The 24,081-nt window shown below is 42.4% G+C and overlaps 2 protein-coding genes across 4 annotated transcripts in view; one reads left to right on the top strand and one right to left on the bottom strand.

Moving 5' to 3' along the window:
- The window catches only part of ZNF518A (zinc finger protein 518A), a 53,527-nt gene extending 45,941 nt beyond the window's left edge, over positions 1–7,586 (top strand). The window contains exons 6-7 of the transcript XR_005016817.1: positions 4,604–4,753; positions 6,135–7,586. The gene's annotated coding sequence lies outside the window, so the exon portion shown is untranslated. The remainder of the gene's footprint in view (positions 1–4,603; positions 4,754–6,134) is intronic.
- BLNK (B cell linker) overlaps positions 1–24,081 on the bottom strand; it is a 79,715-nt gene that overhangs the window by 8,313 nt on the left and 47,321 nt on the right. For all 3 annotated transcript variants that reach the window (XM_036828663.1, XM_036828662.1, XM_036828664.1), the window contains 10 exons: positions 22,863–23,026; positions 17,329–17,410; positions 16,013–16,084; positions 10,271–10,343; positions 8,503–8,530; positions 7,661–7,703; positions 5,341–5,428; positions 4,745–4,776; positions 1,265–1,341; positions 353–436 (listed from right to left, as the gene is read on the bottom strand). In XM_036828663.1, the coding sequence (XP_036684558.1) occupies positions 353–436; positions 1,265–1,341; positions 4,745–4,776; positions 5,341–5,428; positions 7,661–7,703; positions 8,503–8,530; positions 10,271–10,343; positions 16,013–16,084; positions 17,329–17,410; positions 22,863–23,026 (743 nt within the window). The remainder of the gene's footprint in view (positions 1–352; positions 437–1,264; positions 1,342–4,744; positions 4,777–5,340; positions 5,429–7,660; positions 7,704–8,502; positions 8,531–10,270; positions 10,344–16,012; positions 16,085–17,328; positions 17,411–22,862; positions 23,027–24,081) is intronic.

Here is a 24,081-nt window from a genome sequence, read left to right as displayed (position 1 = left end):
TCCCAAGCATTGATCCAAAATAGTCTGTTACATCTCACTCCTGGATGGATCTCATGTAGCACCAAGCCTTACAGAGATCCCCTCCAGAGCTTTCTTCTCTTCCACTATTTGGAGAGCAGTGGAGCCTATGCATCCACATATAGATGAAAGGACAAGCAGCAATAAGATGGAGGAACAAAGAAAGAGGGAGGTGCTTCAAAGAGAGGAGGGGATGGCAGTTCCTCTTGAGTAAGTAAAGAAAAAAGATTCCTGCATCCATAATTGTTGCAATTACTTAATTAGCATATTATCGGGATGACAACTGTGCCGATATAGGCTGAGGGCACAACATGAGATTTTAAAATGGTCAGACCTTGTTTGATCTGTATAATGCCTCTTCGGCCGACTTTCGATCGCAAGCACCAGCGTACCAGGGTTTACAGTGAACGTCAGCTTCCTGTGAGTGAGAGGGCATTATTAAGCAAGAGATGGCCCTTCAATGACACTGAACCTTCTGTGCACTAGAAACAAAGTCCCATTTTGCATTACCAGAAAGGCCTAACTACATTTGGGCCAGTAATCTGAAAATGAGTTTTATGCTTCTTTTGATCAACCACAAGGATTATATAATTGACTTTTCCCCAATTTGGCTGTAGGGGGTAGACTTAGTATTTGAATTTAAGACCTAATCCTGCTAGAATCCTGAACCATTTAATCCTTTCTCCTAAATAAGTTGTCATCTCCCTTTCTATTATGATCTTATTGTTGCTTTGTGGAGCATTTTATAATTTCCGAAGTGTTTTTACAAATATCTTATTTGATTCTTGTAACAACTTTGAAGGCAAGACAAATACATGCTATCATCCCTATTTTACATTTGAGAAAGCTTAGAGACTTGCCCAAGGGCACACCGACGTCTTTCTCTGTCTTTTTTTAAACTATGCTATTTTATGTGTTTTAATATCATATGCCTCCACAGATCTATTCTGAAAAAATTACATAGTTTAAATAGAATCTATGTGAGAGGAAGAACAATAAAAACAACACACTTCTTTGCTAGTTTTGAAGAAACACCAATTGTTATTTATGGCATCCAGAATACAAATTAGAATAAATGGAGCAAAGTCTTAACAGTTGGGAAAAAAATGTATTCTGTACCCATCAGCAAATGACAACTCACAGGCTCACTTAAAATAGAATCTGTTCCCAAGCTTCACTCCAAAGTCTCTCTTATAAGAAGTCATGCCCTTTCCTGCAGTTTACTGATAACGAGTTCATTTCATACCTGTTCTGACAAATTGGAATTAGATGAAAAGCTGGGTAATGGGCCATCCACAGTTGGGCTTCCCCCTTCTGGAAATCCTGAAAGGGATTTGAAAAATCAATGGATCCCATTATATCTTGAGCAGTTACTCTGCCTATACCTCAGCACTGTGCTGGGAGCTGCAAGGAACACACATACTGAAAAATCACACACACCAAAAAATCCTTAAGAGTTGTGCTTCTCGAAGTGAGGTCTGAGGACCCTGGGAATCCCCAAGATTCTTTCAGGGCATCTGCGAGGTTTTTTCCAAATACATATCTCTGTGAAGCCCAATTTTCCTCATATACTTCGACCAGTAAAACATACTGTAACAGATTGAATGTAGACGCAGATATGAGAATTCAGCTGCCTCTGTTATTCCAGGCATTAAAGAGATTTTAAAAATGTAAAACAATGCCACTCTTCCCCCTAAATTTTTTTTGTTTGGAAAATATATTTTTTTCATAAAAATATGTTGTTAACATGTAATGAGTTTAATATTTTAAAAATGGATTCATAAATGTTTTAAATGTCTTCTAACTAATACACTAAGTATCATTAGAAAGAAACACATAAACCATAGTTCTTTGGGTCTGCAATGATTTTAAGAGTGTTATAATGGTCCTGAGGTCAAAATGATTGAGAATTTCTGCCCTAAGGCATAAACTCCCTCAAGGAGTTTACCGTCTAAATGTGGAGACATGGAGACACATGAAATGGAGAAAATACTTAGCTGTATTCATTCATTCATTCATCCACTCACTCATTCATTCTTTATTGTGTACCTGCCATGGATCAAAGCTTTAGGAATATACAGCAGTCAACAAAACAGCAAAATGCCCCTCCCTCTTGGAGCTTAAATTTTAATGGAGTGAGATAGACAATAAAGACATAAGTAAATATATACAATATTACAAAGTCATAAGTGCTATGAAGAAAAATAGGCAGGGAAGTGGGTGGGGGATAGCTTCGGATAAGTAGTATGTTTAAATAGGCTGGTCAGGGAGAGCCTCAGTGAGGTGACACTTGGGTAAGATCTGTAGGTGGAGAGGGAGGAGGCATGTGGATATCTGAGGAAAAATTGTTGCAGGTGTAGGGAACAGTGAATGCAAGGGCCTGGCATGTTTGAGGAATAGAGAGGGGGCCACTGTGCCTGGACTGCAGTGAGAAAAGGGGTGAAGAATAAGGGATGAAGTCATACAGGAGGTGGTGAAGGGACCAGGTTTGTGGGACCCAGTGGACACTTAGCATGACTTGAGCTTTAACAAGCATGGTGTGGGAAGCTTTTGGAGGGTTTTGAACAGAATAGTGTGATTTGCCTGTCTTTTAACAAGGTCACTCTGACTCCAGGGCTGGAAATAGATAGAAGGCGGCAAGAGCAGAGAAAGGAGGCCAGTTGAGTCTTGCAAGCCCAGGCAGGAGGTGATGGTGGCTTGGAACAGATGGCGTCAGCAGAATTAGCGAGAGTGACTGGATTGCAAATGTATTTTGAAGGAACAGCTGGAAGGTGTGTGAAGAAAGCAAGTGAGGGGACTTCCCCGGTGGCGCAATGGTTAAGAATCTGCCTGCCAATGCAGGGGACACGGGTTCAAGCCCTGGTCCGGGAAGATCCCACATGCCGCAGAGCAACTAAGCCCGTGAGCCACAACTACTGAGCCCGCTTGCCACAACTACTGAAGCCTGCGCGCCTAGAGCCTATGCTCTGCAACAAGAGAAGCCACCGCACTGAGAAGCCCCTGCACCGCAATGAAGAGTAGCCCCCGCTCGCCGCAACTAGAGAAAGCCCACGCACAACAACGAAGACCCAATGCAGCCAAAAATAAATAAATACATTTATAAAAAAAAAAAAGAAAGAAAGCAAGTGAGGAGTCATGGGTGACTCTAAGGTTTTTGACCAGAGCAACTAGAGTTGTCCTTTCTTAGGAGGGGAAGTCTGCAAGAGAAACAGGCTTAGATGAACCAAGTGCTTCAGATAAAAGTGCCCTGGACGTTCAAAGGTGACAGCCACCATTGTTAACAGGAGGGAGCAATGAGGGCTTGGCAGGCCCAGCAGGGCTGAGTATGAAGGAAGGCTGTGTTCTGACAGGTGGGGACAGTATTCCCGGGTGGGTGCAGCAAAAGAGGGTAGGGGTCACGCTCTCCTAAAGTACATAGTACAAAGAGGTTGGTGGTTTCCGCAGTTTGGGCAGTTGGGGGAGTTCAAGGCTGACATTTTCTGATCCCTGAATATGTGCCAGCCCTGTCCTGTTTCCCACATCTTAGCTCATTTTGCCTTCACGTCCGCCCTTTATGGGAGGAGCTATCAGACCCCATTTTACAGGTGAGGTCTTCCCTGACCACAGCAGCCCTGTCTCCATTCCTCTCTGTGCCCACCCCCTGCCACCATGCTTTATTTTTCTTTATATCAGTTTAACATTTGCCTGATATTGTATGGCTTATCTAGTTGTTTATTTGTCCTCTAGCAGAAAAGAAGCTCCATAAAGGAAGGGACTCTGTTTTATTCACTGCTGTATCCTCTGTGTCTAAAATAGTGCCTGGCACATAGCAGACAGTCAATAAGTATTTGTCAATGGAAAGAATGACTTGGGTTGAAAAACAATAGAGGGTATAATAAAGCTTTACGTAGTAAAAAAAAACAATAAAATTTCTATAGCTATACCATTTCACTTTGTGTTCAGAATTTTAGAAAAGTTTATTTTAAGTTTCTTTTATTTAAGATGAATCAAAAATCCAATTAAAGCCTAAGAAACAGATTTATGTTTATATAAACACACATACTTTTTGTATATAATAATTATTCTCTTTATTTAAATTTATTGAATCGATTATTTTGGAATATTTTCCAAATTATCCATGTACAGTAGGGTTTTATTTTGTGTTTTCATTTTTTTCCTACATTGAGTAGAAAGTAAATCAAGGTTTGGGCAGTTGTGTTCTGTGAGTCTGACTTCATATATTTTTAGGGTATTGTATTATTAGCCTAGGGAAAATTATCCAGATATTTGCCAGATCTTCTTTTCAGGGCACCCTCTGTAGATATATTTTACGAACATTAAAATGTATTTTAGATTCAATTTAAATAGCTATCATTTATTGAAGACCTTCTATGTACCAAGCACAATATGTTGTTTTACTTAATCATCTTATTTTGAAAATAGTTGTATTGTTGTTGTGAAAAAAAATTAAATAAATAAAAGATGACCAGTATGACCAGTAAAATATTCAATCAAAACTAAAAAAGAAAAAAGTAAAAATGATCTCAAATCTATTTACTTTTCAGAACAGCTCCATGAAATAAATATTCTTGGCCCCGTTTTACAGATGAGGAAACAAGCTAGAGAGGATACTAAGATACTCCAGCTGGAAGAGGCAGTGTTGCACTGGACCCCCAGGTGGCTCAGACGTAAAGAGCCAGCCTTAGCCGATACCTGATATTGTTCTTCGTGCCTTCATTGTACTTACTTGGCAGAGGTATGGGTTTTTGATGAATTGGTCTGAAAGGAAGAATTTCAGATTAATTAAAGGGCAAAGCACAAGATGAATAAGTTTGACTTTTTGCTTGCACTGAAGATACTCAGAACAGGTGCATCACAAAGGATCAACAGGAATGGCCAATAAAACATATCTAAAGATAGGAGAGGCACCAAAACCTTCAAGATAAGTAAAATTGTTCCCTTTAATTTTATAAAAAGAGGAGACTTGACTAGTGTTATTTTTTAGTTAAGTCCAATAATTAACCCAAATATTAGTTCAGTCTCTGTAATTCTAAGCAGTTTTTTTAAAAGTTGTTACCTACTTAACACCTTTTAAAATTTAATTGCAAAGCAATGAAATATTAAATCTTTACCAATCACAACAAGCCAGTGTTTCTGTGCAGTATAACAATGCAGGTGTTAAGGAAACTTTAATTTTTTTGGCCGCACCGCGCGGCATGTGGGATCTTAGTTCCCCAACCAGGGATTGAACCCGTGGCCCCTGTAATGGAAGCGTGGGGTCCTAACCACTGGACTGCCAGGGAAGTCCCAAGGAAACTTATTTTTAAAGGAAAGAATTCTTACTTCTGGGCAGGAGGAGGAAAAACTTGTGACTGCATATTTTCTTGTCTGTGACTAGACCCTCGGTGGCGTTCAGCAGGTATAGGTTTTTCTGCATTAAGAAAATTATCATAGTAGGATTAGGGTGAAATGTCTGTCCCCATGCCCAAACCCAGAAACATCAACTGAGAGGAACCAGATTTGGTCACATGTCTTCCCATGAGCATGTCTTTCACCAGGATGTCATCCCTTTGTGCACCTGTCAGTGTGGTGGTGTGTCTGAGCTATTAAGACCAGGACTCCTACTCAGCAGTGTTACAAGCACACCCTACCACCTCTGCATTCACCTCTTGGCAATGTACAAATACATGGGGACTGAACCTGTGGAATCTGGACCTTTAGGTGTGTGATTACAAGTAAAAGCCAGAAGATGGGCAAGCTTTAGCCACCCCTGATTTCTATGTGGCCTCCACATAGGTGTTACAAGGCCCTGGTGTGTCTTCATTAGTCATAAGATGTGGTATAAGTAATTTCTTACTGATAAGAGGTAAAATATCAGCGTTTGCGAATGATCTACTTTTTTGAAAAATTAATTGAGCAAATTCAAGGTTATCCCTATAATAATGTTAAATCTCACTTGCATTTCACTATCTTTTCCTGAGTGAGAGAGGAAGGGGTGGAGTTATAATTAGTTCACAGGGAAATGTGCATAACCTGAAATCTAAGAAGTTTATGTTGAAGAACATTTATTGCTGAACCACTAATAAAAGTGATTATAAATTATTGTAATGCTTTATTCTCCCTCGAATTTCGTCTAGGGTGTGTTAAAATCTGGGTATGTCCAAAGGTCTGTCTCCTGCATGGAAGAAAGTTTGAGAACTACTGATCTCCCATTACAGGAACCCAAAATAAAAGCAGTAAGAACTCAAAGATTCAAATAAATGATGATAGACTTCAGGGTTTCTTGAGGTGCAGAGAAATTCAGAAGTTTGAATCTCTGAAGATTGTGTTTCAAGTTTGTGGCAAGTTACTTCGAGCTGCCACGTGAGACATTTTGTTCATGACTTTACAACATGGTAATTTCAGGAGAAACAGTGAACACTTTGGTTCCCCACAGCCTGATGAGCTTTGACCACCCCTGCTTTTGCCCCCGTCCTCCAGGAGACTTCCTTCCTAGGTCAGAAGAGGCCACTCACCCGCTTTGGGTTTGGATGGCCATTGCCTCTACTCTTGAAATGAGAGACCACGCTCCTGCACTGGAGCCCTTTGGGAATGAGGACACCCGAGCCGCATGGGACATGCCAAGAGCCTGTTCTCTGATGGTTTTCAGAAGCTTCTGAAGCCATGAAATTTGCACAGGGTTGTACTTACTTCCTACAGAGGCTCACCCTAACGCTCCATTATCACTCCAAGCTCCCTGCTCAACAGGCATGGAAGACTGTAAGGAATGGAAGGGCAGCAAGGCAAAAGCATCAGGAAAGGCAGAAGAAAGCAAGACACAGGAAGGGAGCGGTACCTCAGGAACAGCCTGGGAGAAAGATGTGGGAAATGATGTAAAAAACTCAACAGAGCAGTCAAAGCAGACAGGTGAGTTGTAATGCACATTCAGAAAATGTCTACCGTCCATTGTGAGACCAGGTGTGCCCACATTAACTCAGGAAATGGTGAGCTTTTAACATTGGGTACCTTCAAGATTGGAATTAGACGGGTGCAGGATTTTAATTTCTATATAGTGTTTTAAGTGTTGAGATTATGGATGATTCATCTTCTTTCTGTTTTTTTTTTCCCCAGTATTTTTCAAATACAAATATTTTTTTTAAATGGGAAAGTTCTAATAAAAAGTATACATAAGGGTTTTAGGTTATGATAAAACAAAGGAAGGGAAGCATTTGAAGATGTACTAAGATAGATGTTTGAACTCAGGAAACATTATTTTAAAAACTTAGCACAAGAACTTGTTCGAACAAACAGGTTTTTAAAAATTCATTACCTTAACTTAGCCATTAATTCTAAGATACGTGACTGGCTCTAAATAAGTCTTCACACCTATGTAACGCTGTGGCACTGTTTCTGGCAAGTCGTATCTGTCTACAAACAGGCAGGTTTTGGACATGTAGACTGTGGCCTGCCCCAAAGGTGCAGCCTGGCAAGCTCAGGTCCTGATCAGCTTTGCTACTCACTACTCATGGCAAAGTCAAGACTGTTCTGTTTAGAAGATTGAGTTTTATGTTTACAGTTGCCTTATGAATAATTAAAGAAATTTAGAAATACATTTGTACACAAATCCTTAATCAAAATAACTTTCAGAGGACATGCGCATCTGTCAAAGTAATACAGGCCTTACCTTCACAAACACTTGAGGCATTCTGTTGAGAGACAACTGGAGTCTATTTTTAAAAAAAAGAAAGGCAAGGATCTTCAATACAGTGGTATGTGGAAATAAAAGTCAAGGCAATATTATTAAAATAAATACTGGGGGAGAACATTTCTTTGATGCATAGCTTTTCTTTCAGTCACAAGACCAACAATTAAAAACACACAGTCCCCCGGCCCACTTTTGCATTAAGGGACAATGGACTTGAAGTGTGTCAGGGAAGGAGCAGTGTCATCCTGGTGTCCCCACTCTGTCAACAGGGTTGGTGGATACCATGACCCCCAGCAGCTGCTGGGCAGTAGCGCTTATGCAGTGGAAATCTGGCATCTGGCTTTGGTCTCAGGGCCCCACCGTCTTGGTGTTTGTAAGGGACTGTAAACGTCAGGCTACAGTGTAGATACCAGGTCAAGGTGGGCTTCCTCGAATAATGGGCTGGCCCAGGTTCCCCACGTTCTGCCCAGAAGTTGAGTGTACTCAGGCCTTTGTGCCTGATATGCAGTTGTCAGTCATTAGTTCCCAGGCCAGCGGGTGGGAAGCAGACACAGGGGAAGACAAAGGTCTTGGGACGCAGGGAGCCTGACCACTGATCGGCCGTTCACATTCAGTGAAGACACGGGGTTCAGGGAGGATGTGACCCTCCCATGCAGCATCTTCCCTACCCAAGTGAGGACTCCAAGTTTCTCTTGGACTGTCCGGGCAGCAACATGATTGCTATGTTCACCTTAGCGGGAAGCATCGTCAGCTTTAAATAAGTGGGCAAGAATAAACATTGCGGGAAACATGAAGCACATTTAAAAGCAGAATTAACTCACCGTCTTCAGTGGCGTAGCTGTTTTTTTCCTGGGGGATAGAAAGAGATTGGCTTTGTTAAAACACAACAAAGATAAAGAGGAGCTGATGCCTTATCATTTTACTCTCAAATTTAAACTAGAATAGTGAAAGTGATACAAGTGTGTAGGAAGACTATCCTTGAAGGGAAGAGAGGGATGAAAGCAGGATTTAGCCATGATCCTTCTAGCCTCAGATAGGGTCTGCTGACAGATGGCAAAGGGGTTACTGGGGATAAACAGGAGCACCAGTTGCCAGGGAATCAGGATAACTGAGCTCTTGTTCCAGTTCTGCCACTGATGACTCTGTCACCTCAGGCCCGTTTCTCTCAGCTGTGAGGGCCAGTCTGAGCTTTAGTTTCTTCATCTGTAAAATGAGGACCAGAGTCAACGTTTTCAAAGTGTGTGTGTAGAGCCGTCCCTTCCCCCAACAGCACCCCAGGGCTACTGTCTGGGGAAGGAGGGTGGAGACATGAGGGTGGCCAAGCAGGTACATTTGTAGCCAGCACCTCCCCACGCCAGTGTCCCCCCTGCTTCAGGTGACTCTTCTCTGCTAGACGTCTGCCTAGAATTTCATTCCAAAGAGATAAACCCAAGACCAACACAACACAAGTTTGAAACCCACTCTGATCTCTGGTCCTGAAGGTGCTTGCCTGGCCTAACGTACTGGTTTGTCTTAGTTCAGTAGAGATTGGACTCTAATATTGCTAAGGCTTTATAATTCTCTTCTGTGTTTATTTTGAATACTGGCTTTCTCTCTATCTCTCACTTTGTTTTGGCTGAGAGCTGGAAGATTGGGGGAAGAATACTAACAATTCCCAAATGCCTCTAAGACGCCTGGCACTGGGTTAGGCTCTTCACATATTTTTTAAACCTCACACTGTCCTTTTTAAATGGGTGTTTTTATTACATTTTAGAGATTAGGAGACTAAGTAACTTGCCTGAAGTGATAAACCTAAGCCAAGAGAGAAGTGTGCAGAGTTTTGTTTAATAAACCCCTGAAATGGAGAATTTCTTTGCTTTACTCAGAGGCAGAATTAAGGCTATAACCATGCAGGCTTGCTTTGGACAGATTTAAATGTGCTTTTAAAATAACCTATTGAGCCAATATGAAATTATGGGGTCACTGTTTGTAATATTAACACGTTACATGCACCCAACATCTTACAAAGCTCTTCTAAGTTCAATGAGAAAGAATGACTCTCTCATCTCCCTTTTGAAAGGAACCTTGGCAGTGTTGCTTTGATGGAACACCAAGTGCATGCTGCTCTGTGTACACATTTGTTTGCGGATCACTAAATACTTGGAAGAGAAACCGAGGAGTAGAAAGTAGGGATGAAACCTGCTAGTGGGTCTTAAAATTATTCAGGTGCTGGAGCTTGTGTCTTGTGGAACACAAGTCAATGAGCTCAAGATTTAGCTAGAAGTTTATGGGAGGAAAGACTACTAGTTTCTGATGTCAGCAGGGACACCCCTAGTCCAACTTGAAGCATGCATGGGTGTGGAGAAGACCAGGGCAATAGGGTTTCATTTCCACACTCTTTAGGAACACACCTATTGTAATGTTAGGTTCACCTGCATATGAACTTGGGCAGGTATGCTCTTCTGAATGGAAACAGCAGAAAAACACCCCCCGTTGGCCCCCAGATTCTCAGGCAGGACTCCTTTGTGGTTTCCAGGCAGCTCTGCTCACAGCAGTGATGGAGACCATACACTGAATTCACAGAGTTGCTTCTCTGCAACAGGAACTTACCCAGCCCTGGGCAGTGGGGATGGCGCAGCAGGTGAAGAGGTTGACTTAGAGTCCCAGGCCCCGCTCTTTCGACCTGCGCAGACATATACACAGGTCAGTCTCTAGCCCTGAACTGAGGGCTGATGGTCACAGTGAGCTGGCCTTGCTGGCAGGCTCAGAAATACATGCACATGTTTTCTTACTTTCAGCTAAGCATATATAAGTAGTTACATTGAAGTGTTGGGGGAAAACCTATAGGCAAAGGTGATGAAACATTTTATAAATGCCAATTTATAAGCTCAGAACTAGGATGTTAATTAGGAACTCCATCTAAACATTGCTAAATGACCTTCTCATTTCCCCCATGGGACAAGTTCAGAGCCCCTGATTCTGTGGGCTCAATAAGAGCTCACAAGGGTTCCTATGGAAGGGAGCTAAGAGCTCACACTTGTATCTACATGCACTGCACAAATGTGCACAACAGCAGTACCTAGAGACAGAGGGGCACAGACCCACCACTCCTGATCACACCTATAGACACTGCTCATTCCTAACCACACTTACACAGTACACACACCTAACCTCACATTTGGAGAACACTCATGCATTCATTCATCTCTGAGTTCTTAGGGCCTTTGCTCACTGCAGAAATAGACAAATGGAGAGAAGCAGCAAGCTATTACCCAAATCTCCTCTTCTGAAGTCACAGAAGGGACCCAGAGGGCCTTGTCCACCGCGCCCATTTCCCCTCCCTCTACCTGAAGATAGAAGCCAGAGCATCGTTATGAGGGAAGAAGGTGAGAGACAGGCAGAGATTCACTGCTGGGATAGGGAGCAGGCCTGGATGGGGAGAGGCCAGAGCTAAGCCAGCTCCCCTCAGCACGTCCCAGCTGCCTCCTCTCAGGCTGATACCGCCTGCCTGGACATTACTGCTCAGTGAGATAAAGGCTCTCTACTGAATTAAATTGAACTGAATAAACGTTTTAATTAAGAACTTACTACATTTATAAGTCCACAATTCCTAATGGACTTAAAGGGGATACTCTGTACATATAGGTTGGACTTGCCCACAGTATGTGTTGTTTGAGTTTGCAAGATAAATCACACATAAGTAAACACTGAGGTAATAATCTATTACCAAGAATTATTGAGAACCTGGTATGTGTAAAGCCCTTGGAGGCACTGTGTTAGGGGCTGTGGAAGAGCTGAAGAAGTAGACGTAGGCTTCTGCCCTCTCAGAATTTATAACAAGAGAAGACACATGCACCCCCATGCCACCTCATCTGACAGGACCACCTATTCCAAACACAAAAAAAGGGAAAAAGTCCTCGAAAAGTATTAAACGCAGAGATCATAAAGTTCATTCTCATGTACTTGACTAGAGAGAGGCCTTCAGGCTCTCACTCAGAGCCCATTTACTCTTTCTACACATAGTCCTTACATAGGGCTAATTTCCATAAGCACTCACCAGTGGCATCTGGTGAAGGAACGGCCCCTCCCATGTAACCCTTACTTAGATGTAAGCTGACCCAGATGGGATTTTTAAAAACATTTTGAGAAAGAGACTACATATGGAATTTTTAACATTTCCTCCGACAATAAACTGAAATGTCATCTGAATATGTAGTAGTATGAGTCTAACTGTGTTTTATTAGCAAGGGTATCAAGTTGATATTGTTCTTCAAATTCTCAATACTTAAGACTGACATTGTGAAAATACACTTGGCTACTCATAGATGTTGATAGAAAGTTTCGGGGAAGAGAAAAAAAACCCTCGTCTGAAAAATAAGGAAGCAGAAAGAAGGTCTAAGTCAGAATTTCCTCCCAGGGGTCCCCTCTCTTTTCACCAAGGGCTCGCTTGGCCTGGGCATGTTATTGTTGTCATATCTACTGCCTGGCTTCTTTACTAAGCTTCCCTTTCCTTCATATCTGCAAACAGTCGGCCAACGTCTTCCTTTCCCCTTCCCTCCTCGTAAATAACTTCTGCAATCAGAGGAGAGGGAGGCGCATGCTCGCTGTCCTCTGTGGTGGTGGAGTCCAGTACAAGCTCTGGTTTTGCATCAGGAAGACAGGGTTCCAGTTATTTCTCTGCCACCAAACTGGCTGTGTGACCTCTTACGAGCCACTATGCCTCAGTTTCCCCCTCTGTGAGATGGGGATGCCACTAGCTACTTTATCTGACAGAGAGTTACTGTGGTTAGGTAATAAGGTAACTTTGAACATGTAAAGAATTAGCCAAATATAAAGTAATATTGCTGGAAAGGGACTGAAAGTTTTGAGGGTCAAAAATGTTATGCTAAGTGAAAGGAGTGAGATGGAAAAGACTGCATATTATATGACTCCATCTATATGAATGTTTGGAAAAGGCAACTCTATAACAACAGAAAGCAGATCAGGGTTACCCAGGGCTGAGGATGGGAACAGCATTGACCACAAATGAGCATAATGGCTCTTTTGGAGTTGGGGTAGGCACAGAAAGTTTCTAAAACTGGATTTTAGTGCTGGTTACAAAACTCTATAAATGTAATGATTTACAAAAAACATTGAATTATACATGTAAAATGAGTGAGTTTTATGATACATAAGTTATAGTTCATAAAGGATCTCAGTAAATATGATTATTGCTATTTTCATTTTCTTATCTTGTTATCAACCACGGCAGTATCTCTAGGTGCTGGGCACTGTGCCAGGTACTTCACATGTGCCACTTCTAAGCCTCACATAACATCAAGGGGAGCAAACAGAGGCTCAGAGCGGTTAACGGGCAGGGCCAGGGTTGGAAACCAAGGCCATTCAAGTTGAAAGCCTAGGCAGACAGTGTCCTCTCTAGCCAATATCTCATAATGTTACTCTGGGGCATGATTGGGCATGTCAGATTCACTTGCTGCTTCTCCCTTATGTGGGGAAAGATTAGTGAAACAGAGGGCTGCTTTTGTGAATGCCCACGGGAGGATGGAGAGTTACTCCTCGTAGGCCAGTGACCCTCTCTGCCGCCCTGGCTGAAGTCAGACCCCGGGGCATGGCTGGGGTAGGACAACACCGTACCCTTCTCATTGCCAGGATCCCTGCTTCCTGGCCAAGCCGAATTCTTGGTTGGAAAGCTCCAAGGGAGAAACTGGGGATGCAATAGAGGGAGATGTGTCCAAAAGCATACTAATAAAAGAGAAAAATCATCTTTGTTTAAATCATAGGGAGCAAAAATTTATGTTAAGGTTTGATTTAATAGCACAGGCCTTGCACAAGCTGGTGCTTACCGAAGTTTCTTAACTTGGAAAACAATTTACCCTTAGTTTTTCCTTCTACCACGTATATTTTATGCATCATCCTCTTTTCAGTTTTGCATACAGTGGTGGTAGGTTTCCTTATTCTTAATGATCTCAGTGTTGGCATTGTAAGCCCTTGGGATTTAACTCTCTTTTAGCTGTTATAGACACCCTATTATCATTAGTGGGGCTTGCATATTGGCCGAAGCATCCCTTACTCTCAGGTACTATATGAACTCTTACAAAATACATAAAAGAGACTTAATTTAACAACTTAAGAATAATTTGGGCTATGGGTAAAATTCTGCTTGCATATTAGCAGGGAATTGTAAATTCCGAAACTCCTCCCCTATTGTAAGAAAGAAAGAGATAGAATACTTAAAAAATGCTGTTTACTTAGAGCAAGCTCAGAAATACATGCTCTGTCTACCCTTTTCTGACAAAAGCTACAAATTAGCCAGAGGTTGCTCTGCCTTCTTCTAAATGCTCGTTTAGAGATAAATCACAATGGACTTCAGTCTTTCAGTTTGTTTAGACCAATGCTTCTTAACTGGGAGTGATTTTGTCCCCCTCCCCCAGGGACTTTCTGCAATGACTGGAGACATCTTTGTCTATCACTGCTGGGGAAGGGGGTGCTAGTGGCATCTAGTGGGCAGAGGTCAGGGATGTTGCTAAACAGCCTGCGATGCACAGGACAGTCTGCAACAGAAACCACCTAGCCCCAGATGCCAACTGTGTTGAGGTTGAAAAACCCCGAAATTTAGAGTAAAACTTTATATGGAAAGGAAGAAACACTTCTCTGAGATGTGTACCGGGTGATGTGCCAGACTCATGTGTCATGAATCAAGGCAGGTTAAACCAGGGATTCTGAACAATAACAATAATAAATCACAAAGAGCTATCATTTTATGAGTGTGATTCGTATCTTTTTACGTATCTTTTACTTTTTACTCATGTAATTCTCACACTACCCCTAGGCATAGGTGCCATTTTCCCCTTCCTTTTTTTCAGGAGAGGAAACTAAGAAACAGAGGGATTACTTAGCTTGCTCAAAGTCTGGCACCTAGTGAGTGAAGACTTGGACCCTCTGGCTTTGGAGTCTGTGCTAACTCCTGCTACTGTACTTCCCAGTATGGAACATGAAGGAGAGGGAGCGCTTACCTCTGCACCTAATTCGCTATGTAATCTGCGGCCAGCACCTTATTAGCCGTCAAAGAGCCAAAAGCAACATTAACCAGAGGCAAGTGTCGTGGTGTGGAACTTTAACAGAAACCCCTGAAACCTTAGCACTTTCATCATGCCTATAAGGGAACTCTCTGAAGCCTCTAAAGACAATGGTCAGTTATTTAAAGACACAGGCAAGTAGTCTGATTATTCCTTTTATAAAAATCATCTCTGAAAACTGTACTGTTTGCACACTCAGAAACTCCCTCTAACTGTTCAGGTTTGTTCCCTACCCGCCCACCACCACCACCAAGTTATCTCACTTCCTTCCTCCTCCTGAACTTCCTCCTGTCTATATCCAATAATCATTTAACCAGGAAATTATTTTCTTGTTCAGGTTTGGTTTCTTCATCTGATGCCTCTAGTGATAAAATATAGCTATACTAGATTAATATAAAACTAATGAATAATAAATCCAGTGGGCTAATGCCTTCATGATGGGGCCATGTGATTCCTTAAAGACAGCCAGAGTTGGGGGACTCAATCGCTCTCTCAACCAACTGACCCATCTACCATTTCAGCACCTACGCTGAGCCAGGTCCTGTCTAGGCCTTGGAAGCACAGCTATGAGCAAGACATGGAGCTGAGAATCTTATGGGAAAATCAGGCTGATTGGACTATTGGGAGTGTTTTAGGAAAAAGAGGTCTGTGTAAGGCAAGAAGAGCATTTTAAGATGTAAGCACCAGAGAGTATTAAACTATTATTCTAAAGGAGGGTTTAAGCCTTCATTTATCTGTTTTAGTGAAAGGTTTTCTATTCCAGTAATAACAGCCCTTCTGAGTTATCACGTGTCAGGAGTCTCCGTTTCAGCAGGGACCAAAGCGACCTCGCCGTGACGTTTTAGGTTGGTGTGTTGACATTTGTTCCCAGAAACTAAGATGAGCTGGATAAGATGCCTCTGACCTCCAGTCCCCAAGTATAAAGAGCCTGTGGATTCCGAGGGGGAGGATAAATAGGAACTTGTGAAGAGGGTGAGCAATTGCACAGGAAATGAGTCTAGGAAAAGATTTTTAAAAATAATCTTCTTTCATTTTCTCTCAAGGAGCACGTCCCTGAAAGCAGAGGTCAGTCTCCCAGTCTCTGTGTTCAGCCTTCAGGTCTGGGAGAGAAGGGAGTGTGTGTGTGTGTGTGTGCGCGTGTGCGTGCGTGTGTGCATGTGCGTGTGCATGTGCGCATGTGTGTGTGTGTGCGTGTGCGTGTGTGTGGTATAAAAAATAAAAAATAAAAAATAAAAAAAAACAGAAACAAAACCACCAAATCATGTGTACACTCTACCTGAAGTTGTCCCTGGAGGTGAGGCTGGCTTTGAGGAGTTATTTGGCTTGGTTGATCTATTAACCATGGGAGCTGAAACACAGAATCACACCTATATTATAATTTTATATATATATATATATATATATACACACACACACACATACATATATAGTAGATAGTCTACTGAGGGAGATTCACACTTATGGAAAAATGCATTGTGGAAATGATGGGTCAGACCAGAGAATCTACAAAGAATGGGAGACACAATTAGTAAGCCCACAAGCCATTAAAAGAAGCCTTCTCAGAAGAAAAAAACATTTTAGAATGAATATATTAGTGATTAAAGTGAATACTGGCTTGGAATTTCATTTGCCAAACTGGGTGTCTAGGAGATGAAAGAGTTTGTTTTTTTACCAGGAGACGTGCATTGAACTAACAGTGGAGGGGCCAGATTAATAGCCCCACTTTCCCTGACACACGTAACACAAGTAACACATATCATTCCTCTTGGATTTTGTAGGTTTATGGGGGTTGGGGGTGAGGGCATTTAATTTGTATTTATTGTTTCATGGTGATGGGTGAGTTCAGGAATTCTGGTGGGTCTAGAAGCTGTCGGTGATATTTAGGGCGAGGGAGAGGGCTGCGACATCATGGCAGTGTAAAAACTGAGTATTGCTACTTTGGAGTCAAGTTTATTAGATGAGTAATGTTACTTGAAGAGGCAGTATTTATACAGGATTATATTCTCCATAGCGACTATATCCAGAGTAATCATACACTGTTCCACGCCTCATCTGAGGCTATGTGGCACGGGCTTTTGAAGATAATTTGTTTGTAACTGCGTTTGTTATTTCCTGAAGGATTTGCAAATGAAATGTTTCTCATGGGCCTGAGATAGCACTCCATTTTAAAGAATTAGAACATAGAGCATATTTTACTCTTTCATTTTTTCAGTCCTCTGCAGAAACTGTTCCTGGTGCAATATTTGTAAGGTCAACATGGTGGCTCATGACTTTGTGAGTATTAGGTTTTATAAGAAATCCATTCTGAGTGAGGAGCTAAAGAGAAGAACTTAGGTGCTTTTATACCTTGAGAAGAGAGTATTAAATCATGGAAGAGGATGGAGAAAGAAGGGTAAAGGCTATCAAACACAGAGATGGGTTGCCCACTATGCTCTCTGTTCCACTAGCCAAAGAAGGCAAATGCTATGGCCACAGAGGAGAGAGGCCTGGGCACTATCATTTCTGAGCCCCTTAGAGCTTGCTACCAAATGGTCTTGTATGCCTCTATCAACTGCCAGAAGTTTTCAGGTGCTTAAAACTACAAACTCTTGCCTTTTTCAGATGGGAGTGAACTGTCTTCTGTGGGATGAATATAGTTTTCATCTGCATCTTCCACGGGGACCACATAATCAGCCTAAAAGAAATACAGAAATGCTGTATATTCAGAGTTTACTACATAAGAAGCAGTGATATTTAAAAAAATCTTCTGAGATATAATCCATATACCATTAAATTCCCCTATGTAAAGTGGTTTGGTGATTTGTAGTATATTAACAGAGTGTGCCACCATCACTGCAATCTATCTTTAGAACATTTTCATCACCCCCAAGAGGAACCCTGCACCCATTAGTCACTCCCATCCATCCCCTCCCCTGACCTAGTCAACCACCAACCTTCTTTCTATCTTTAAGATTTGCCCATTCTGGACATTTTATATAAATGGAATCATACAATATTTCAATACACAGTCTTTCATGACTTCTTTCACTTAGCATAGTAATTTCAAGGTTTAACCACGTTTTAGTACTTCATTCACTTTTATGGACAAATTATATTCCATTGTATGACTATACCACATTTTACTTATCCATTCATCAGTTGATGGACATTTGGGTTGTTTCTACTTTTTTGGCTATTATGAATAACGTTGTTGTGAACATTCATGTACAAGTTTTGTGTAGATGGACATTTTTCTTGAGAATATACCTAGTGGTGGAATTGCTGGGTCATATTGTAGCTCTATATTTAATAGTTTGAGGAACTGTTAAATTGTTTTCCAAAGTGGCTGTGCAATTTTTCCATTCCCACTGGCAATGTATGAGGGTTCCAATTTCTCCACATATTCACTAATACTTGTTATTGTCTGTCTTTTTTGATTGTAAGCATCCTTGTAGGTGTGAAGTGGTATCTAATTGTGATTTTGATTTGCATTTCCCTTAATGATGTTAAGCATCTTTTCTTCTGCTTATTGGCCATTTGTATATCTTCTTCAGAGAAAAGTCTGTTCAACCCCCTTGCCAACTTTTAATTGGGTTGTTTGTCTTTTTTATTCTTGGATTATAAGAGTTCTTTAAATGTTCTAGATTTAAATCTCTTATCAGATATATAATTTCCAAAAAAATTCTCACATTCTACACATTGTCTTTTTACTTTCTTTATGGTATCATTTGCAGCACAAACGTTTTACATTTTAAAGTCAGTTTTATCTACTTTTTTCTTTTGTTGTTTGTGCTTTTGGTATTGTATCTAAGAAATCATTGCCTATCCCAAGGTCATAAAGGTTTATACCTGGGCTTCCCTGGTGGCGCAGTGGTTAAGAATCTGCCTGCCAATGCAGAGGACACGGGTTTGAGCCCCTGGTCCGGGAAGATCCCACATGCCACGGAGCAACTAAGCCCATGCGCCACAACTACTGAGCCTGCGCTCTAGAGCCTGTGAGCCGCAGCTGCTGAGCCCGGGTGCCACAACTACTGAAGCCCGCATGCCTAGAGCCCACGCTCCGCAACAAGAGAAGCCACCACAATAAGAAGCCCGCGCACCGCAACAAAGAGTAGTCCCCGCTCTCCTCAACTAGAGAAAGGCCACGTACAGCAATGAAGACCCAATGTAGCCAAAAATAAATAAATAAAATAAATTTTTAAAATTAAAAAAAAAAGGAATTATACCTATGTTTTTTTCCAAGAGTTTTACAGTTTTAGCTCTTACACTTAGACCTATGATCCAGTTTTATTTAACTTTTTATATATGGTGTGAGATTGGAGTACAATTTCATTCTTTTGCATGTAATTTTAGCACTGTTTGTTTAAAAAACTAATTTTTCCCGTTGAATTGTCTTGGCATCTTTGTCAATAATCAATTGACCATAAATATAGGGAGGGAGTGATTTTATAAGAGGTAAATAAAGTAACCAGATCTCAGAAGTGGTTTTTACAACCTGCCTTGGTTGGTTGCCAACATGGGGACTGGGAGAAACAAAAAACAAACATTTATTGAGCACTTATTGCCAGGTGCTCTTCTAAGTACTTTACATGTGTAATCTCACTTACTCCTTGTAATAACCCAAAAAGGTAGGTACCACTAGTACTATACAATAACACTATACTATAAAGTTGTTACCTGCCAAAATAAGCAAATGATCAAGAATCATCATAATCTGTGTCCTAACAAGTTCATCTTCACTTTGCTGCAGTGTTTTAATACAAACCCCATTATCCCATGTTCACATCACAAAAAACTGGCTGTAGTTACATGAATAATTGGTCTTTTGAAGCCAGGCAGATTGTTCTACTACCACAACCTACATGCTATTAGAATCCTTCCTCAGTTTTTACAATGGCATGATTAAAACATAGATGATTATTTTAAAAATAATCTTAGATCAACTCCAGTGTTTAGATGTTCAGTATTAAGACACCTGCTATAGGTGTTTACATGTTTGCCTTCCCCCAAACTTTAAATGTGAAAAATAGGAGCACCACGGATTCATCTTATTTTCACTTTCCCATTGCCCTTCACCCCATTCCATATCAGGAGCCGTTAAGATGAGCTATTAAATGCCCACAAGAGTTTCTTGCTTAATACAACTCATGTGAACATTTAATAGCTTTACATACATTATTTTACTGAATTCTTTCAATGATACCTACTATTAAGTTACGTATACTTATCCTCATTTTACAGATGAGGAATTTGAGAGCAGTTGAGTAATCTATCCAAGGTCACATAAAATCACAAAACTGATGCCCTGCAAGGAGAGGTACTGGGTCTGCTTTGGGCACCAATGAAGCCCCGGCACGTTTGTGTTGAATGAAGAGCTGGTCTCTTCTCAGTGGATACTGGAGAGGTGGCACAGGATAGCTCTTTAGCACCTGGGATCTAGTATCTCATCATCTGATTTCAAATGCTGGCTCTATCATTTACCTCTGTGACCTTGGACAGGTTCTTCAACCCCTTTGCACTTCATCTGTACCATTTCCTCATCTGTAATGGGGATGATAATAGCACACACTTCCTAGGGTTGCTGTGAGGATGTAATGAGATAACACATACAGAGCGCTCAGAACACCGCCGACACACAGCACTTGTCAAGTGTTAGCCGCTCTCGTTGTTAGAGCACAGATGCTCCTTCCTCCCACCTCCAACTCTCTGGTCAGCCTGTACCCCCATATTTTGCCTGTAACCTGTATGGCAGAGCTAAACATTTTCATTTATGCTTCTGTTTGACTTCTTCTTTTCCTATCTAATGGCTCAGCCAGATCTTAATGTTGGCCTCTTTTTTCTTTTTTAACCTCTTTCTCATCTTGACTGTCCATCTGCCCATTCCAGAATGTGCCTCCTCCAGACTTCTCCTTTTCCCACTGGTTCAGACTTGCCTGAGCCACCTCCACAAGGCTGCTGTTAGCAAAGCTCGGCCTCTCCCCACTGGGGTCCACCTCCAGTTAGTCACAGAAATGGAGAGCTTCACATAACCCACAATCTTCATTTGTATTCTGTGTCTGAATTGATATCTTCATATGGATTTGCCAAATGCCGAAAGAATTCACGGTGAGACCCTAACAGATGGTCTCCCTACCACGTCCCATGCTCAGATTCTCCCGGCCACCCTGTTCTCACCCTGAAAGGGCAGCAACCCCTCTCAGACTGACAGACAGACTGAGGATTGACAAACCACACTCATTCTCAGTCTGCTGACTTCCTGACTTAAACTATCCCTAGAGAGGGGGTCATAAACTCAAATATTTACAGGAGCAGGCCTGGAACAGTAATGGGGAATGTACAGAGTCAGGGTGTGCGCAAGTCTTGTATGAGTGATGGGGATGATGACAAATGGAAACAGGGGCCAGGGAGTCACAGCTGAGCTGGAGCATTGCCATGAGGCTCAGCTGCTTCGAGGCCATGGCTGGCCAAGTGCTGACAGGCCCTCAGTCTTCAGGAGAAACTAGAAAACTGGATTTTATAAAGAATCTAGAATATGGTAGAAAGGAATCCAATATGTATGATACATGGAATCCTTCTTTGTGTGAGGCACTGTATTTAGTGATATATATATATATATATATATATATATATATATTCCTTTATTAAATCTTTAAAATAACCTGAAGAGAGGAAAAGCTGAGACTCAGAGAGTTTATCTGACTTGCCTAAGTCACACAACTAGTAAGCGTCAAAGCAGGAATTTGAGCTTGGATGCTACCTCTATTTTATTTAAAAGTCTCTCTTTTCCATCTCTTCTCGGGCTACAAATTATACTAAGGCGGAAATGAAGGTCATTTCACAGCATGCTCATAAGCTGTAGGTTTTATCATCTACAGGCATTTAAAAACTAGTTACTTCTGGGGCTTCCCTGGTGGCGCAGTGGTTAAGAATCCGACTGCCAATGCAGGGGACACGGGTTCGAGCCCTGGTCCAGAAGATCCCACATGCCACGGAGCAGCTAAGCCTGTGTGCCACAACTACTGAGCCCGTGAGCCACAACTACTGAGCCCGTGTGCCACAACTACTGAGCCCACACGCCTAGAGCCCGTGCTCTGCATCAAGAGAAGCCACTGCAATAAGAAGCCATGCACTGCAACGAAGAGTAGCCCCCGCTCTCTGCAACTAGAGAAAGCCCGCGCGCACTAACAAAGACCCAACGCAGCCAAAAATAAACAAATAAATAAATAAATTTATAAAAACAAGTAACTTCTTCGAGAAGCTGAAGTAAGATTATGTCTGGTGATGGTTAAGAGTTGCCTTTAATGTTATTTTCTTTCTCAGACTGTTACACTTGTAGGGTTGTTCTAATGGCTACGTTTGAGGTCTTGTCTTTGACTTTATTTAAAATGCAAGTACATCTGGGAGCCATAACATATTAGGCTTTATCAGTCATTCCTACAATAGCCTGAATGGGTTTACCTGTTCATTTTTAAATTGAAACAATTCCATATGGAATAAGACGTGAAAACCTAGGTGCTGGCAGAAGGGAGATTGATGACATAAACCTAGAGCTGGGTCCTGGACAATCGGCAAAGATGGTCCCTGGATACCCGGGGCTGGGGAGAGGGAGTGAGAAGCAAAAGCTGCCGAGGGAAGTGAGGAGTCAGCTCCTCCTCGGGTTGTGCAGGGTCTTCCTACAGACTAGGGGTCTCCACTGTATGCCCCACTGCACCCCTCTGCATTTTAGAGGAGGAGGGTGGAGGACCAGAGTGAAAAGAAGGTGGGGGAGAGAAAATGAGGCGGGACAGGGAGAGGAGCAATGGAGAATAAAGAGGGAAGTATATTATGGAGGAAAGAGAGGTTTGCAGGAAACTGAGGGACTCTTTCTCGAAGGAATAGTTAGAGGGACACAGCTCCAGTATGGATATATATGCCTGTAGTAAATGAAAGTGCTTAAACTAAGACCATATATGCCATTTTTAAAGAAAACATCCTTTCAGCATAACAGTGGAGAGTTAGAGGGGGCAGGGTGGTTAGCGCCGGCCGGAGAGCAGGGCCTCGAGGAAGGAAGACACGCCTGAGGCCACACTGTCCTGCCCCTCCCCCTATCCGGCCCACATCCTGCCTTCCACTCGGTCTGGGCAGTCTTCTGGACAGATTTACTTTACCTCATCCTCAAGGAGCTCTTTGGGTCTGGGTGGGACTTGAGGTTTATGCAGAGAAGTCGAGGCTGGCAGAGTGGTGGCCTGCCTTGCCTTTGCCGAAGGCCAGTTGGGTTTACTGGGAAGGGTCTTGCTGGAGGGCGGAGACTGCCTCTGGCTTGATCGATTGTCTTGAGAGGAAAAACAACAAGAACAACAAAGCATAAGATGAATGGGTTCTGGATCATTCCCTGGGCGGAAGCCACCAAGACCTAGAAAGTATAAAACCCCCAGCATCTATGTAGCCCACACATTAGTAACTGGGGCATTCCCTTAAAGAGCAGAATGACATGTTAGGCAAAAATTTCAACTGCCCATTGACTTACATTATAAAAACCAGAAGAATGTCCTCATCAAAGTCATCCTCCTGGGGATTGATGCAGACCCACAGACCCAGGAGAGCAGGCAGCCCAAACGCTCTGCTAAACAGAGTGGATGGTGACCTTGGCATTGTGGGGGGGGCGGTGTCTCAGGGGGGGCGGTACTCCTCAGTGGTTCACTTTGCTCCATGAAGCCTTAAGGGCAGTGATTCTCAATCCTGCCTACACACAGGAACCACCTGGGAGCTTTAAAAAATGCCAAGGCCCCACTCCAGACATGCAGTTTGAACTTCTGGGGAGGGACCTGGTATTATAGGTTTTAAAATTCCCCAGGTTATTCTAAGGTGTATTCAGGGTTGCAACTACTTATCCGGGTGAACCTATGCGTTCCTCCCCTTAATGATGTCCTCAAATCATGGGGAAGTCGTGAGTACCCCCTGGTTCAGGACCGTCCTCACCAGGTGTCAGGGAAGGAGTCCAGGCTCTGAAGTCAAGGGCCCTGTGTTCAGTCCCCTGCTCTCCACCCACCAGCGGCACTCCTTTGGGCTGCTTCTTCATTATGTAACCTCTCTGGGACTCACATTCCTCATTTTTAAAATGAGGATCGTAAGTATCCACCTCAGAGAGTTATTGTAGGGATTAGGGAGAAAGCAGCAAGGCAGGAGGAACACTGTGTCTGGCAGAGCCGATGCCTAACATACAGAACTAACCTTACCTGCGTAACGTGGTGGAGGGCTTAGGCAACAGGGAGTCTACCCGGTTGATCTGCGAGCACAGATTCTGACTGATACACTGTAGGAAAATCTTCGCATAGGAATAACCTGGTGGGTTCCCCTTCCTGGAACCAGCACAGGCGCTTACACTGG

Source organism: Balaenoptera musculus, chromosome 16 (genome assembly GCF_009873245.2).
Source record: "Balaenoptera musculus isolate JJ_BM4_2016_0621 chromosome 16, mBalMus1.pri.v3, whole genome shotgun sequence".
Taxonomy (NCBI): domain Eukaryota; kingdom Metazoa; phylum Chordata; class Mammalia; order Artiodactyla; family Balaenopteridae; genus Balaenoptera; species Balaenoptera musculus.
The sequence above is the reverse complement of the archived record's forward strand: the minus strand, read 5'-3'. Positions and strand labels throughout refer to the sequence as shown.